Source organism: Eurosta solidaginis, chromosome 3 (assembly GCF_040869045.1).
Source record: "Eurosta solidaginis isolate ZX-2024a chromosome 3, ASM4086904v1, whole genome shotgun sequence".
Taxonomy (NCBI): domain Eukaryota; kingdom Metazoa; phylum Arthropoda; class Insecta; order Diptera; family Tephritidae; genus Eurosta; species Eurosta solidaginis.
The window spans coordinates 166,863,155-166,882,226 of NC_090321.1; the positions used below are offsets into that span (position 1 = coordinate 166,863,155).

At 37.2% G+C, this 19,072-nt stretch overlaps 1 protein-coding gene across 1 annotated transcript in view; it reads right to left on the reverse strand.

The window, feature by feature from the left end:
* The window catches only part of Optix (optix), a 112,038-nt gene extending 103,763 nt beyond the window's left edge, over window positions 1–8,275 (reverse strand). The window contains exon 1 of the mRNA XM_067773781.1: window positions 7,035–8,275. Within this exon, the coding sequence (XP_067629882.1) occupies window positions 7,035–7,318 (284 nt within the window). The 5' untranslated portion in view covers window positions 7,319–8,275. The remainder of the gene's footprint in view (window positions 1–7,034) is intronic.
* Between the last annotated feature and the right edge of the window lie 10,797 nt (window positions 8,276–19,072).

Genomic DNA, 19,072 nt, shown 5'->3' on the forward strand with positions numbered 1-19,072 from the left:
TGGCTATTGGCTATTTTATGTATTTCTATTTCTTTTCAGCAGACGCAGCAGTGCCAATTCCAAAGACCGGGGTTAGGTTCGAAGCCTCTCTGGAGTAAGTGTACGAGGGACAATCCCTCCGCAAGAAGCTACTCCTGAAAATTTTTGAACGGTCTGAGAGATCTTGAGGCAAAAACCCCGAATCTTTCCGAAATGGCCAACACGTTGATTTCCTTAAATACATACAAACAAAACCTTTCCTAAATATTATTTTTTTAATAGAAAAATCAAGCTTTTTAAAGTAAGAACACCGACGTACGCCGGCGCGCCGCCTACGCCGCCGCCGCCGATACAGCGATCGGCGTAAACCTCTAATGCTGCTGCATCGTTTAAAAATAAAAAATGGCAGATGAAAACATCAAGAATAGATATTTGTTGAGATGCAAAAAAAACAATAGGCGGAAGAGCTTAGTGTCGATGAGCGAAAAACAAGAATATTTTACAGACGACCAAGACAATACCATTACAGCATGCCAAATTGTAAGGATTTCTCCATGATCTCGGTGTGTATTCCTTTGTAGGACAGTACTAGTAAAGATCCGAAGACTGGTTTTTGTAAAGAAGTGTTGGATGGATTGCAATTATATTTGCTGCTTCCGGTAATATATAATAGTCGAAAGGAAAAGGAAATTGAAAATCGCTAGTTTTCCACTTTTTGCCGTTTGAAAACATGGCGCACGATTACTATGCTACAAAACGGATCTATCGGTTTGATACCCTTGCATATGCAGCTGGGATATCGTCCTAGAGGCTATATTTTTATTTGGCCAGGTACACTTTTGATAGCCCTCGCATTAAAGTCGTGGTGTTATATATGTACAACTAAAAGTGGTTGTATAGTGGCAGAGGAGCGCTTTTACCTACACCAAATGTAAGCTTATCTACCTCGGTCTGGGGGCAATAGTGTTAGATTACACATTGTAATGCGGTACATCAGAAAACCTTCAAATAGTTTATGACTGAGTGACCTGCCTTGTTTAAGCCTTAAACACATCTTCATACTGATGGTCAGTTTACACGCAGGCTATTCGATGGTGAATGAGGTTTAGAAAGTTTCATAGTTGTGTGCACTCTTTACGGCACATAAACATTCTTTAATTTTTAGCCCGGCAGTTTAGGGGTTGTTGTTTTTGTACCGATAAGAACATTCCCGAAGGCCTTGGGAAGTGTTATCGATATTGATGGTCCTTTGCCGAATGCAGATTCCGTACGTTCCGATAACATGGACCATTAAGGTACTAGCCCGACCATCTCGGGAACGATTTGGTATGAGCTTCTGGGCCGTTCCGCCCTCCCTCCCCCTAGATCCATGAGGAACTTGGGGTCGCCAGAGCCTTGGCTGTTAAAGAAACAGGATTCGCCACGGGTAGGTGAGGTTGGGTTGGAGAAGCTATATATTGCGCTGGCAACCCCTTGAAAGGGTTGCGCTACACAACCTGCCGCGGGTATATTCCAAGCCCCCTAATCGGTGAATGGGGGGGGGGGGGGGGGGGGGGGGGGGTGATTGCTGAGGAGTAAATCTCAAATGGGGCAGTGATACCGTTATCTTTATTCACAAAGGCCCAAACAATTTGTCGAAACTGCATTGATCACATATTTTGCGTGATGTTCGGGTGCCTGATTTTTTGGGTACTCGAGTAATACCCGGGCAGTTGGATCCCCGACACCTGAGTACCCGGGTATCTCATTACTCAGGTAAAATTACCAGACCTACCTCCCATCAGACGCATGGCAAACTATAGCACCCCACTAGTATTTTCATCGTCAGCGCCTGGGTCCCTCACTGCCACTCTTGAAAAGGAGCTCTCTAGAACGTCAGAAAAGTAGCTGTTTATTCTACGACCAGCTAACTCTACTATTTAAATTAACCGACAGCATTAAGGCAGGAGTGTAGTCTTCATTAAGTTGCCCCATACAGTGCGCTGTTTATTCTTCTTGTAATTGATTTAGCCTTTCTGACCACAAACTAAGCGAAGCATCTCTGGTTTTGCTATAAAAAGTTTCTGAGAGAGAACTCAGTAGCCCTAGCAGATACAGTTCGGTGTTTGCATAAAACATGCAAGGCCGGCCACTTAAAGATATATCACTATCCTTCCTTCAGAGGTTTCTTGTACCTAATGTTTTTGAATTAATGTGTCGTATGGCAAACTTGAAGTATATTCGGAGAGACTGCCATAAACTTTTATTAATATTTTCATGAAAAATTTAAAAAAATACACTTAGTGCTTTGATGCAAAAAAGTACTAAATTTAATACTATTTCACAAAAGGGAATCTTCTTTTCTTCCCCTTTCTCTCATCCTTCGTTTAGTATGGGAGTTTTCAAAATGAGCTGTCACTATATAGACCACCACCTGGCTCTATTACATCATGCTGAAGTGTATCAAGATTTTTCGATGGTGACTTTTTGTTTTTTTTTTTAATTATTTGGTTGACGTAAATAAAAAAGATCATATTTGAAAATTTTTCGAAATTTGAGTTATTTTTTCGAAGTTACTGAACTTTTGGTATTGCTTAATGTGTTACACTTTTCTTTATAACTCGCGACAGCGTCGGTTGATTTTGCTCATTTTTGGCACACTTGTTTGTGATCACTTTCTGTTAATTTTTTTTTTTTAAATTAAAGTATTTTTACTGACTTCGTAATTAGTTGCTGTGAAAAAATTAAAAAATTAAAACTTTTTAACGGACACAAGTTGTTTCCACTTTTCTTATAAAGCAAAACAATTTCATAGAGTATTTCAACTGTTCAGAAATCCTAAGCACTCCATTGCATGATTTTATGTTAACATTCATTAACACCAAGCTACACTTTTTAAAGTTTTTTGAAATGTTCTCATCTTCTGGCCAACCGAAACATTTAAAAAAATGTTTAGTTGGAGACAAAATTTTGAAACCATGTGAGTTATTCAACGTGAATATAAAATCATGTACTCGATTGATTTGTATATCCGAACAGTTAACATTCCCTAGAAAACTTTTCGCCTTATAAGAAAAGTGGAAAAACTTGTGCCGGTTAAAAAGTTGTCATATTTTTATTTTCGACAACAATTACGAAACGAGTAAAAATACAAAAAAATCAAAACGACAAAAAGTCATGGAGAAGTTATAAATATATTTGTTTACCCAAAATACTTTCGCCAAAAAAATTTTTTTATTTTAAAAAACATTAACAAAAAGTGAAAGTGATTGCAAAAAGTTGGCTAAAAATGAGCAAAATCGGCCGACGCTATCACCTTTTTAACTAGTTTAACTCGTTCAGCGAAACCGAAAGTGTTATAACTTCGAAAAAAGTTCGAAACCTGGTCATTTTATTTATGTCAACCAAAAAAAAAAAAAAAACAAGCATGGCTGAATTATATGGTTGGTTGGCTCATCTCATCAGCTAATTTTATTTTTGCCATTGCATGGTCTATGAGATTGTCAAAAGAAGATGGGCCATCTCAGATGGCAAACTTAAAATGAAACCAACACATTGGCAACATTTTCCTACTACATACAAAAACTGCTAAGTTTTATGTTTTCATTCCATTCCATTCGCATAACACCAACACGCAGATTTTGACAATCTGAACTAACATGTTTTGTTTTTATACAGATGAGCACACCATATAGTTGAACCATGAAAAAACCCATGATGAAATAATAAAGGTGATGTCAACAACATAACCTCACTTTTTCGGCAGCTCTATTGGCCAGTATTTACTTGTACTAAAAAAGTACAAAATTTTTATTGCTAAATTTTTCCTACAAATTTCCTCAAAAATTAAGTTTTCTGCAAAATTTTGTCTATAATATTTTGGGGAATACAAAGCTATGTTTATGTTTATGTCTAGAAAATTCTGGTAGCGGCTTACATGGTTATTATATTTCTAAACGTATAATAAAATCTACTCCAATCGTAGTATAATTCAAAGGCAGTTATGTATGATAGACAACCCTCTAAATTACGCATGCCGAACTTGTCAGAATAAGGAAAAACGTCAACGGGATGAGAACACCTGAATGTTAATTTTATCATGGAAAAACCAAAACGTATCGAAAAGTCTTGATACTTTAGAAAATTTCACCCATAGAAAAAAATTTAAATCAAATAAGCACCAACCCCAGTTTTCTTAGCAAAAATTTTTTTTTATTCCCTCATACTAATTAACTGAAAAAATGCAGAATGCAGGTACAGTAATGCTTTAGATAACCACTGCATTAATTTTTCTATATGGGCAAGTCCTACATAAAAGGGAACATGAGAAGCGGACTGCCGGATATTATGTTTGGATAGCACTACCAGAATGCTTATTTCTATAAAACTGTTGGATACCTTAAACATTTAAGTACATATTTATATATGACCATATATGTATAATGCGTTTCGGATGCGACAAGAAATAGAAGTAATTTTTTAATGCTTGTGAAAATATGAAAAAACTTAACAAAGCTATTGGGTAATTTTACATTCTTTAACTAAGATACTGAAGGGGAAAATTAGATTTACGAAATCTGAAATATCTTTTTAAAACGCTATTAGCTAAAGCACGGATACGGATGCGACAATTGTTCCTCTATTTTCAACACTATATCACATTGAAAATATATTCTTTGCGAGACATAACTCAAGTTTTAGATCTAGTCGAGTAAACAAAATCTGCATGCCTGAAATTTCGAATACGTCCTCAAAATCCGAGATTTAAGTCGGAAACCCCATTTTTCATAAGCACAGACATATACGGGTATATAATTTTCCATCCGCTTATTCCTTGATCAGTTTTCAGGTCATTCAATATAATAAAATTACTTTCCTACTCCCACTAATGATCAATCACAAATCGTTCTCGAAGCGTGAGAACGACAAATCATAAATCAACCACAAATAGTGCTTGAAATGAGCAGGTTCACACATCAATACCAAACTGGTCATAAAATAACGGTGTGCTTGGAAAAACTGTTCTTAAAACAAGCCCATCGGTTACGAGTTAAGAAAAACGTACTTAACAGACTTTTGTCAACGAATGTTCTTCATTTTTAACTTGTTTCGTTCGTTTTAGAACGATTTTTTCTCCGAGTGAACAAGCCTCGGATAAGAAGACAACCCTTAAATAGCAATAACCGAAATAAAAAACAAGAAGGCAGCGGGCGGTGATGGATTGCCTGCGGGGTATTCAAATACTGCGGAGAAGTTGGTTAGTCCCATGCACCAGCTTCTTTGCAAAATATTGTAGGAATAGTGCATGGCCGACGATTGAAATATAATTGTTCTTCGTCCAGTCCACAAGAAGACGGATCCTGCAAACTATGACTATTATCGCATATAAGGTCCTGTCAAGCGTTTTGTGCGAAAGATTGAAGCCCACCGTGAATCGGCTGTTTGGACTTTATCAGAGCAGCTTAAGACCTGGTAAATCCACCATCTATCAGATTGTCACTATGCTACAAATCTTGGAGAAACGCCGCGAAAAAACAATTGACATACATCAGCTCTTCTTCGATTTTAAAGCCGACTTCGAGAGCACGAAAAGGATAGCTATTTGTCGCTATATCTGATTTCGGTTTACCCGCAAAACTGATAGGGCCGTGCAAAATGACGTCGAGCAACACCATCAGCTCAGTCGAAATTGGGAAGGGTGCCCCCCCCCCCCCTTCTTTAATTTGATGCTGTAGAAAATAATACAAGCTGCAGAATCTAATGGCTCTGGAACAATACTCTGCCCTGAACACCCGCGCCATAACTTCTGCTTACTCCAAACTCAAAAAAGAAGCGGAAAAGATGGATTTCATGGCGAATGCGGACAAAACGAAGTACCTGCTGTCAAGGAGCAAAAAGTCGGCCCATTTGCGCCTTTGCAAACACTGCACTTTTGGCAGCCAAAATTTTGAAATAGTAAAGGACATCGTTTATTTGGAACCAGCATTCACACAAATAACAGCGATAGCGAGGAATCAGTATTGCCAATAAACGCTACTTTGGACCAGGCAGGCAATTGAAAAGTAAACTCCTCTATCAGGAAATGAAAATCATGCTCTACAAGTCACTTATCGTACTCGTCCTTCTATATGGTGAAGAATCATGGACCACGACAACATCAGATAATGTGGGATTGTTCGAGAAAAAAGTTCTTCAAAGGTTTTTGGGCCTGTACGCATCGGCGTCGGCGAGTGCCGAGGAGAATCTAATGATGAGCTGTACGAGCTTTATGCATAGACCAACATAGTCCAGCGAACTAAAACACAGTGGCTACGCTGGCTAGGTCATGTTATGCGAATAAAAGTGATTATCCGGCTTAAAAAAAATTATTCATATCGAAACTTCATGCTCTACAAGTCGCTCATCATAGCTGCTCTAATGTAGAGATGAAATGGCTCTTGGAGTGGTGGAGTGAAAAATTCTCCGTAAGATCTATGGTTCTGTCCGTAATGCCTAACGTGAGTATAATGATTAGATGCGCTTTACGCGGATATGCAGAAAGGTGCAGCGAAAAATAGTCCAAAGGCTTCGCTGACAACTTCATGTTTTGCGAATGGACGACGACGCCAGGAAAGGGTATAAATCGAAGCAGCAGTTTGGAACTAGAAAGGGGGAGACCTTCACTGCATTGGAAGAGGCAGGGGGAGGAAGACTTGACCTCCCTCGGTGCTCCCAATCACCGTCAGCTATCGCGAATGACGTGGCTTGTTACGAAACGGCCAAAAACGCTAAGGTGATTAAGCGCCTTAACCTGTACTGCAAGCCTTCGAGCGAATAGGTGGATAGATTGATGAGCAATGCGAATTTCAGTATGTTTTGCGGTTGAGACTACCGTACCAGCATAACTGAGGGTACATGATTCCGACTTGGAGAAAAAAACTATAAGTAACTCAACTAAATAAATCAAGAAATATTTTCGATCGCGAAGATATCAACCCGCAGAGATGGGCAATTGAGTATTTTATGTTCGGTTTCACCCGAACTAAGATTTTATTAGGTAAATGATGATAGCTGTCACTTAAATATATGTTTCCCACCTGAAATTTCCGACATGATAGGCGACAACCGCTCGCGCCCTGAGTACGGCTTCACAATTCAATATTTCATGCATATTCGGCAAGGCCACCGGCAGACTCCAGAGGAAGCGTGCCAAACGTTCTATGTCCCCAGAATCCTCCAATGTTTTGCAAACGATTTCCACTTGCGCAGCAGAGAAGGCGAGCGTCGGCACAGCCAATATTGGGCTAGGTGCTATAATCTGATGTGTGGGCGAAAATGTTTCTGAGGGAGGTTGTTTACCCTCCGTCGGTCCAACGGCCATTTTATTCGTTGAATCCACTGTGAACAAATTCGCATACTATTCCAACCCACGAATTTTGTTTAATTTTAGCGGCGGCAAATTTAACAAATACAAATTATAATAAAAAGAAAGGTCACACCAATCTCTATGTTTTCAAGTTAAAAACACCACACAAAGGATAATTTCAAAATTCCCACATAGATATGTATGTATTTTTGTACTTTTATGTAAGTAAAAAACAACAATTTGTTGACTCCATACATGCCAAAACCAATGCAATCGGTTTAAGAGATTTTGCACGTTTGAAAAATCATTATCACATTTCTTTTCATGGGTCACTTTTGTTTTTATTCGGATTGAAAATCTTAACAAGAATTTAACTTAAAACACTGCACGAACAAAAACGGTTTTTTGCGAGTTGAACACGATTAAAAATTTGTTTTTAAACTTTTTAGCACATTCGCCATTGGAGTATCCGATTTCAATCTAAATTCATAGTATCAACAGACCCTAAGGCTATGACTACCAATTGTTTCTTAAGACGTTCCTAAATCGCGTATGACTTGCAATTAACATTAATACTCAGCAATGATTTTGCTGGCAAACGGAACCGGATAGGAAGCATTGATTCATCCGCGGTTTATTCAATACGCACACACAAACAAACAGAGCAAATGAATCTGAAACGATCGGTGCCACTTTCGCGACGGGGCTATTGCGACTCTTCCACAATGCGTTTGTAAGCTTTACAAGTAGGCGAATGCCAATTAACTGCCACCGCTTCTAGGTTTGTGATAGCCACTGTCATTCTGGCGGTGCCGATACAGCTATCGTTGTATTGTTGTTGGCTGCCAATGCAATACATATTTTTGTTGCTTCTGTAGCTACGGCGACGCCTGCGTGCAAATTATCGTACCCGTACCACGAAACAAAACTCGTTTTTATACCTACTAAATATTTTATTTTTCTTGTTGGTTTAGCTGGGATCGGTGAACACTGAAATCGTCGTTGTCGCCGCGACCGTCAACAAACAAAATCAAATAATGGCCTGTAACTGAGCTGACTACCAAAACGATAGCAGCGACCCGGATATCTATCGCATTGACGGTGGTGGATGGAGGCGCGAAGTGACGGAAGCAGCGAAGCAGCAACGATATACAATGCTAATAACAACTACAACAATGGCAAGATGCCAGTATCAATGTAAAAGCGGCACTACAGAATAACGAAAACCAACTGGTAACGTATGCTTATTCCTATACCAACTCTCACACGCACACTCAAACAAACGTATTTCTAAAGCAACATCACAAACAGATGCAAGAGGAAAGGCAACAACAACAACCAGTCAAGCATCCAACAACAAACAGAAAAGTAGTGAAACAGGTATGGGTATCATCGTTGACTCGTTGGATCATCGGCTCGAATTCAATGCAACAATGTGTGTTAAGTTGAGCAAAAACAAGTTCAGCCAACAAATTTAGAAGGCGTTACTGTTACGTACGAGTACTATGTGCATACTCTTCTCTCACTCTAACCGACGCCATTTTTCTATGAAATAATATATCATTTACCATCCCTTTCTAATGCATCTCACTCTTACTCATCATTTTTAACGTGATACCTTGATATGGTCGCATAAGTATTTGAGTGTGGGGTTGTGTGAGCATGTATGCGTGTGTATATACGCTTCCGCAACTCGAAGCATTGCAAATATTAGATATTTATTTATGTACATACATGTGTAGGTGCGTGTTTCTAATTCAAAAGCGGCTACCACAGCTGATACGTCTCATCCTACTTGCCATCCTTTGGGTTTTGCAAATAAAATCACAACAACTACCGACAAACTACGATATGCTTTGTGAAAATCTAATATCTTGTTACGCGAAAAGTTTCGCTTCCATTTTTCCTCGATTGGATGGGATCTATTTTCTTAGCGTTGTAAAAATTCATTAATGCATTATGTTGAATGCTAACAAAAGATTCACTTTACAGTGGGACAAAATGAGGGTTACACTAAACATATGTATATGTATAAGTAAATAAGACGCATTTTTTCAGAACTTCAGCTTTTAAATGTCGACGTTTTCCACAGGATAATAATTTGCATTTCTTGCAACGATTTTAGTTTCCAGTTTCGGATTTAGACTGCGGTCTAGTATTACTCGCACGATTATTGCTTCTGATATGTCCTTCCTAGACTCCGGAACCTTTAGTTTTCGAGTTATTCCTTGCAAAATTGCATGCATTTGTGGGTATGTTCTATACACATATTATATGTAAATCAAAGAGGTAGGTAATCTCGCACACTACTGAAGTTTTTGGGCTGTAACTTTCTTTAAAAAATTATAAGAAACTATTTTTGAAATATGTATTAAAAGGCTAACAGTATGAATATTTTATACAATGGAAAATTGTCAGTGTGCCAGCAAATTTCAAAACTTGCGGGATATATGTAAATGCATATGTACCTACATATGTATATATGTATGCATGAAAAATATATCGGCTCAAATCTAACATTGCTTATAAGCACCCTTCCCTCATACCTCATACTAAGAATTTAGGGTAATAGTGCAGTTTACGGTACCCACCGAAATTTGGGCCAAAGACGCGTATTCACGTCTAGATCAAGAAAAGCGGAAGTTAACTTTTTTTACCCGTTCAAAAGTTGTTAACGGAAAACCGAAAAAAACCCGCGGGACCCTCCGAAACCGGGGTTGGGATCCATAGTATTTTTGCGCAGAACACCTTTCTGCGTTGGCGGCCTTCGGCCGCGCCTATAAAAAATAACCCTGGGCTACGCCATGCCAAGTCCGGGTGTGTGGTATAACCGTGGCTACCGCCACGGACGTTTAATATATTTGGATCAAGATAAAAATTATTTTCGAATTTTTATTACCTGAGTCCGATAGAATTAAAAAAAAATTTATTTCGGATAAGCCTTTTCTTTGTTATCAAGCCGGACTTTTATTTTGGCTTTAAAAAATAAAAGTCCGGATTTAACTTTTATTTCCGGACTTTTATTTTTAAAAGTCCGAGTTTAACTAGTTCTATCGGACTCAAAAAATAAAAGTACTGATTTTACTTTATATGTGGACTTTTATGGAAAAAGTTCGAAAAATAAAATGGATGCATGATTCGACATGATATTGCTATAGGGATACCGGAGAACTTAAACATTTTCACCTAGGACAATTTTTTGACCCGGACTTTTTCGACTCCGAAAAAAAATTATTATTATTTTCCGTCCCTGGATTTTACCATACATTGAGCACCTTGCACCTGTTCAAAAAGGTACAAGCTAAGGGCCAGATTATGCATTGCGGCGTGACACTTTGCGTCGCAGTCACTGACATTCACATTCACCACTATATGATACCAAAAATTTCTCAAAGATACTCACTGAAATTAGTGACTGCACTTATACCATACCGATTTTGGTTTACATGACAAAAAATTACTCGTTGCGTTATACATAATCCACCCCTAAATAACAAAATGAACAGGTAAGGGGGTCTGTGTTCGGTCAAAGAGAAATGTCAATAGAAATGTTACGAACATTAAATGACATTTATGAAATATAATACTTATATGTACATATGTACCTATGAAAATGTCGTCTTCTTAAGAAGCTTTAAAACGATTCCAATTTTATGATGAAATCTTGACAAAATTGGTAATTTTTTGTTCAAAATTGATGTTTAAAGTTTTGTGAAGATCTTTACTAAAAGGAGAGGATCAGGACTACTTAAGTTTTTAAAATGCTTTCCGTAGGTTAGGTTAGGTTGAACTGGCCGGTCCATGAGGACCTCACATAGACTGAATGGGTCCGTAGTGTTACCAGAAGTTTATTTTAACAACCAACCTGAAAACCCTTATCAAAAACCAGGACCTATGTTGTATAATAACTCCGTCCTCTTTGCAAATACTAGAAGCTTCCTAGGACTTAAGCCACTTGCTGCTTATAGTTCTGACAGCTGTATCACTCCTAATGACTGGACTCTTAGCCCGGCAAGCGCAGAGCACGAGCTTCATCCTCCAGCCCGCACTTCCTACATCTTTTATCACTGACCAAGACTAATTTAACGGCATATGACGCCAGAAGGCAGTGTCCAGTCAAAATACCCGTCATGAGTCTACAGTCCTCTCTTTTTAATGATAGAAGCAACTTTGTTAGTCTAAGGTTGTGAGACCTACACATAATGTTTTCCTTACATTCTACTAATATATATTTAATGGTGATATAGCTACGTACCATAAATATATTGCCAATTTGGTGATGGTTAAATCTGAAAGCAACTATTTGCTCAGACCTATAAATAATACCAAGAATCATAATTTTTTTAAAATAGCAAAATGATATCAACGACTTTTGAATTACTTTTTAAATTTTCTTCTACTAAATATCTGTGGTGCCATTCTCATTTTCCAAAATTTTTCCAAATTTTCATTTATCATCATAAAGCCTTCCCACTAAAGTACTATCACTTTATCAGTCTTTGATGATGAATTATCGTATCTAGAAATTTATCCATAAAATAAGAACTTTTAAGCTGCGCTAACATTAGCGGAATCTGCTTTCCGCACTGTTAAAAGTTTGAGCTTAAATATGAAACTTTTCATCCTAAATACATTTATGTATGGCCAAACTAAATTTGGTTTCAAATATACATAGTTTACACTGGTCTTCCGAAGAACTGGTGAGACCGCAGAACTGGATTTCAATTTAGTTCAAACTCAGAAGGGACTAAGTTTCTATTTTTAGATTTTTTTAAACTTTTTTGGGGTTGTTTAAAAACAAATATCAATTCATGCCATATTTTCCGCCTATATCATAGTTAATGATGAGTTCAAAAAGTCAAAAAACAACGGTGATCTATTCTATAGGAAAGGAGCTTTTCTTTGTTCTCCCGTGCAATTATAGGGATTTGGAGTTTGCAAGTGTTTTAGTTGTTTGGAAAATTATTTGAAAATTTACAGCAATTACTCCTTTGGTTACAAGGAAGTAACTTGTGAATATGTATGTATATTTAACAGATTTGTCCCTCTGTATCACCACATTGTAGCAAAATGTATCAAAATTGTTTCTGGTTTCCATTTCTCAACTGCTCTCACCGAAACGGGTATCTCTTTCTTTAGCTATCTCATTCCCTCTACCTTTCGTAAATCGTAATATTTTTCCATCCCTATTATTTTTATTGTACAAAAATAACAACATTCATCGTATATTGTACAATGTTGTTTGTTGTTTGAGCGATTGTGGTGTCATTTAAGTAGCGAGCATTATGATTACAGTTGCATGCATAAGAGGGGGGCACCTTTCAACTGGCAAAAGTTTTGAAAGACGCAACGGGGTCGGGTGGTTCCTTATAGACGCCCAAGTGAGGTCTTGTAATTGTTACATCGCATGTCGCGTTTTTATTATTAAATTGCCATTGAAAAAAGAGAGTACAGGAAGGTGGCGGGAATAGTGATTGGGCGTTGCCATGTTGCAAGGGCGTAAGTAAATCTGTGATATGAAATACATAGTAAGTACGTATGTATGTATATATGTAAATTCAGATGTATGTATATATACATGCCTACATACATATATGTATGTACGTATGTATATAAATTTATATGCATATCTTTAAATCTGGCAAATACATTAATCGACCTACGTATGTATGCATGTACATACATACCTATGTTGTATTTATCGCTACCGTATCGAATTGTCAGAGTGTTAACAGATTAGTTGTTTACATGCCACAAGTAAATGAGTTCGCTAAGTTGCAACACGAAAATGGAACCCTGTCATAATGCACGCCAACTAGCCATTGTAACATTCTTTGAAAGCAGAAGGGAATGTGACCGTATAATCAACCATGGTTCGTATATACATATTTTCATAAGGGTGTTTCCTGCGTTCCGGATGCTCAATTCGGAAATGTTTTTTTTTTCTTATTCGAAGAAAACGGTTGCCAATCGATAAATGACATTATTTTTGTAATGTACACACACTATATTCAAACAGAGAAATAAATTGAGACATTTTTTATTGAATTCACTCATTGAGATATGTAGGCAGTCGCGGATCTACGGGGGAAATAGGGGACAAATCCCCCCTCCCCCCCCCCCCCCCCTCCCCAAAAGGTCGAGAACTTTTATTTCTCAAAAACTTTATAGAACAAAAAAGAAATATCCAAAGAAAACAAATATTCAAATTTTCAATACTTAAAGTATTTGAAAAATAAAATTTTGTATGGAAAATTTTCAAGTTCAAGGTGTGGAAATGAAAATATCTAACATCAATACTGCGGGCCATTTTTTTCTCAACGGAATATCATAGAGAGTAAAATTTTGCGTATGTGGTTTTCCTTGCGTGCAAAAATGTGCTCCAGAACAATTTTTTTGCACGGTTTTTGCAACAATTTTAAAAATAGAAATTTATTTCACAGAAACAAAAAATGTGCCCTTAAAGAGTTTTTAATTATCTACAAGCAAATTGGTGTTTGAATTGTCGGTAAAAGTCTAGTTGAGGGGTCTACTGCTAATACGCTACCAAAAATATCGAGAAGTGTCAAAAGACAAACGCAAACATTCAAGAAAAATTTACATTTTTCTTGAGTCTGAAAATAGCAGTAGACACAAAATTTTGGCATTTCACGATGCATGGCAATTTATACATGAATACCGCTTTTATAAAAATAAAACAAAATTTATGAAACTTTTTGATACAATTTTCACGCCACAGCTAAGCTCACGATCCGCCACTGTATGTAGGTGTTCATACCTCTCTTCAACTCTACCTAGCTAACACAATTAATATTTGAATTGATTCAATGAAAAAACATTGAAACGCGTTTTAATATCTAAAACAATGCAATGCAGTTAATATTGGTTGGTATTTTGCGTGAAGGTTGTAAAACAAGCGAGCAAGACGGTTTCCATTATCCTTGCTTAGCATGGTTCCCCAATGTAGATAGAAGCAAATTGAAACATGTGCCAGGCAACTGAATCCCTCGTCCGGACCCTCGCTTTCTCGATTTCATCTTCAATCTCTCAAGTTTATGTTGAAGTGAACCAAGGAATGAATGCAATATTGTCAACAGAAATCATTTACTAATTTCTTCGCGTCCGACAACATTCAACACCAAAGGCAATAGACATTTGGTCACTGTATTTTTATTGGGTTTGAACATAACTTGCCAACACCGGCAGAGGTTACAGTTCTTTAAATTGTCCTCCCATTTTGTCCGCTTGTGTTGATTGGCAAGCTGTCTCATGCGCATGATAATTTGATTTAAGGTTCACCAGGGTCTTGCTGACTCACAAGATTATGTTCTCTCGTTAAGACTTCAGCATCCGCTGGGAAGTTTGGCTGGATTTCCGAAATTACGCAGTGGGAATAAAATGAGCCGCAGCCGAACACTTCCAGGATATGGAGGACAGTGAAGGAATGATCAGTAGGTATACGCTTTATAGTCGTTCCCTTAAGTAAAAGTGCGATGTTAGGATGTGATGAGTTTGCTGATCGTTCCGGCAGGAGGAGTACGGGCTAATGGTGGTATAATTGGGTTAGCATCGGTTGCCAGTTAAAAAAAAAATAAATATAAGGCGCGATAACATCCGAAGAGATTTTAGGCGGAGCTTCTCTTCAAATTTGCGTTGTGCTCTTTTTTAATTTTTCATACAAATAAGCGGGACGGGACCTACATGTTTTATGTCGACTCCGAATGACATCTGCAAGGCAGTAGATTTTTCACTGAGAAGATTTTAATGGCAGAAATACACTCGGAGTGCTTGCCAAATCACTGCCGAGGGACGACTAAGAAAAACTTTCTTCTAATTGAAAAAACGTGTTTCTAAAATTTTGTTGTTGCTTTTCCCGGAGCGTGAACCCAGAATTTTCGATGTGGTAGGCGGAGCACGCTACCAACACACCACGGTTGCCAGTTAACGCGGTTAATAAAAGTGCTCTGACGATGGACATATCTGGCGAGCTTTAACAATTTTCTAAACAGTGACTTCCCACTCACCGTGCACAACCCCGTGTCATTTTTCCCATTAGCCGCGGAATGCCACAGCTCACGGTGCCCCTCAAACCATTCAGTCTTTTTTTATAATTATTATTATTTAATCTTTGCTATTCAAAATTATACTCTATAACCAATTAGTGCCACTTGCAGAACGGTAAGTTATTTTTTAGCTCAGAGTTAGTTAAAAACAAGTAAAGGTGTCTAAGTTCGGGTGTAACCGAACATTATATACTCAGCCTGAGCTTCAGTTGCACATTTCATTTTGGATAAATTACTTTTCTACATAACACGTGGCACCGCCCGTTAAAAAAAATGTCTCCTCATTTCCTCTTACAATTAAATAATTGAAATATCATTGATTCAAAACTATTTTTTGCTAAGTTATAGCTTATTATTCTAGTCTACGACCCTTTTAAACTTGTTTCATATCTAAGTTGTCGTGGTCTTTAACCGATCCCGTCCATTTTTACTAGAAATATTTTCAACTATAGGGAAAATTTGTGTACCCAATTTTATTACGGTCCATTAATTTTTCTTCGACTTATGGCTCCCGAAACATAGAAAATTGCTTAGTCATAAAATGGGTGGTGCCACGCCCATTTTTTAAATTTGAAATTTTTCTTATTTATTGTTATAAATCCACAAACCGGACATAATAGGGAGATGTGTTATCCAGCCGCAACTCACCGAAGATCTCGGCGTAAAATCTTGGATAGGTTGTGAGTATCTACAAATAGTTTGATTTTACAAAAGCCTCAATTTTTTTTGCGAACATATTAAACATATAAAATCGAAACGTCAACAATAGGATCGTATTAATTTGGCATGGCCTCACTTATGGAAGCCAACAACAAATGATGAATTTCTGTAATTAAAACCAGTAAGGGTCCCTCGATCCTCACCTAATAAATTACGTGAAAAAAGTACTAAAAGTAGCATATGTTACTCCTAAAAAATGCAAAAACAACACTTTTTCGGGGACAACATTGGTGAAAAGTTTGAAATAGCCGAATGACAAAACGAAGAAGAATTTATAAATATGAAAAATTGTTGTCTGTTTGTTTGTAATGGTTGACAGGGAGAAGGCTGTCCCGAATGGCCAGAGAATGGAAGAAAGGTTTGTTTTTTGCTCGCCGTTATTAAATTGAAATGCCATGAATCGCCCATTTGTGTTTCAAATCAGCTTTTCTTTTAATTGTGTATACAGAAAATCAGACTACCTACATATTGATTTTAATTTCTAAAATCTAGTTATCAGATAAAATATGAGCAGCCAGTTAAGCAAACATTTGAAAATTTGTAAATATTTCGATACGCCCGGCGTTTACAAGTATGACTGAAAAACACTATTGGCAAATGATTTAAGTAATCGAACAGCGATTGAACAGGTGATCGAGGCCGTTTACTATTGTGAACGTTTTTTTTTTTTCAAACATTCGCCATTTGTATGAATTAACAATGGTTTGTACATACACATTAAAAAGTTTTCCAAACTATTCATGCAATGGCACACAATTTTGTCAACTTATTAGGTACTTGCACTTCGTGGACGTTTTTGAATATCTATATTTCAAAATTTGATCCAGCTGTTTTAATATCCGAGCGATCGCACGAGCCAATATTCGTTTTTATTTACATATAAACATTCATACTTTTTTCCAATAGTAAACTTGCCTGGAAATGCCCATATATAGAAACTCTAATGAACGTTCATGGATATATGGATATACGTACGTACGTATATACTCACATATCTACGTAGGTATTCACATATCTATTTAAATTCACTGCAATATGCGAAATGTGTTTCATATGATTTTGCATAAGCAGGTTCTCGTGAGGGGGTCAGAAAATTCAAGAGCTATATTGTGACTGGTCTGTTATTATACATAGAAGATATTAACTTTATGTATGTATTTTGCAATTATACGTATATCTGGTAGAGTATGTACATATACATATGTATGTAAATACAGAATCATATGAAATGGTGGACCAACTGGGGTGTTTTGGGTGTTCAAATACCCCCTTGAGATCTCGATTTATTATGTTCCTTATAAAAAATTACTTTTGAAAATATACACATATATACAGACCTATATACTTAAAGCATCCAGCGCAGATTTGAGCAGTAGTAAACGTAAAAAGAATATCTCTGTAAAATATTTCCCTAGTAATTTCTGGTTTTTAAAAAACTCTTGCAGAATTTCATCAATGCGAACGCTATGCTATGTCCTAATGTATGCCAAGTGATGCCAACCCATTCAAACGTTCTTCTAAAAACGTGTTTCGTAAGTATGATCTAATCTCTGCGGTCTCAACTGGTATATAAATTCGCCCTCTTAACAATTTGGAATGCTTTCATTAAGTTTCTTGCATTTCAAATTGGCCGTAATCGATTTTAACTTGGCGTAAGTTCAAAACTTTTATAACAAATACTTTATATCGCTTAATATTTTAATAGTACACTAGCAGACCCGGCAGACGTTGTTCTGTCTTAAATTTGGCCTACCTGCATGCATTTTAAAAAGCATTTTCTGTCCAACTATGCCCTCGCCCTCTTCACTTTTTCCTAATCCGTTTATTCACTCCTCCCTCCGTCTTTTTCGCTTAATCTATCTCCATCTTCGTCTTATTCTATCTATCCCAGTCCGTCTCTTCAGGCCCGCAGAGAGAAAATCCGGGCCCGGGGGCAAAAAAAAATACAGGCCCCTAAACTAAAATAAACAAATTCTCAAAATCAAAATTACCGTGTTTTACATATTTATATGCTGTCTCGCTGTTGGTGCTTCAATACAGAGCATGCCAAGTCCTGTAAGGCGTTCTTGAGTTGAACACGATCAATGGAAGTTCTTTATCCTTCCAAGAACACTGAAGGAGCGTTCAACACTAGCTACCGTAACAGGTATCGTGCAAAAAATACGCAGAGCAACGCAAATGTTAAGAAAAATTGTAGCTACATTTAGAGCACAGATAACATTCAACAATTCAAATGGTGACAGATTTTCGTTAAAATTTGCTGAGTAAATGTGCTTCAAGTGGATTATTTCATCTCCTAAACTCTCGGAAACGTCTGAATTGTATTTGCTAACAAATTGAACGGCATTTTCTCGTATTGAAACCTCATCCATGTATCCAAATTGCCATAAAAAAGAAAAAGTGTTCTTCAAATTTATCATAACAGAAAATCGTTCGGTAATACCTGCAATAACCGAATCAACTATCACCAAAAAGGTGTTGTTTTTGGAATCTCTTCACATTCATAAAAATGTATTTTACTATTCCTTTCTCCAACGTCAGGAAACTTTGGTGAGATTGCCAATCCAGTGGCGTTTGTTTTGCATTCGCTTAAAATATTTTCCCATTGATTTCTGATCAGATTTAAATCAGAGATCAAACTTTCTAAGATTATAACTTCGATATCGATCGTAGTATCCCTGGCTTGCAGAATAATGTTTCTTTCATTAGTAACTGTCAAAATCTTGAGCCAAATCGAGGAAAACAAAATACATTCAAACTTGCTGATGTACTGAATAACGCCATTAACATCACCATATGTTTCCGCTGTTAAATTTAGCCCAAGTAACTCGTTTAGTGCCTGTTTCAATCCTTGGCTACGATTTACAAAAGGCTTAACTGATTCAACTTATAATTTATTTATTTTCTGTAAGCAAAAAGCTTGGATAGCATTTTGAGATTCCCGGGTCCCTTCAAGGCCCGGGCCCAGGGTAAATGACCCCCTCAG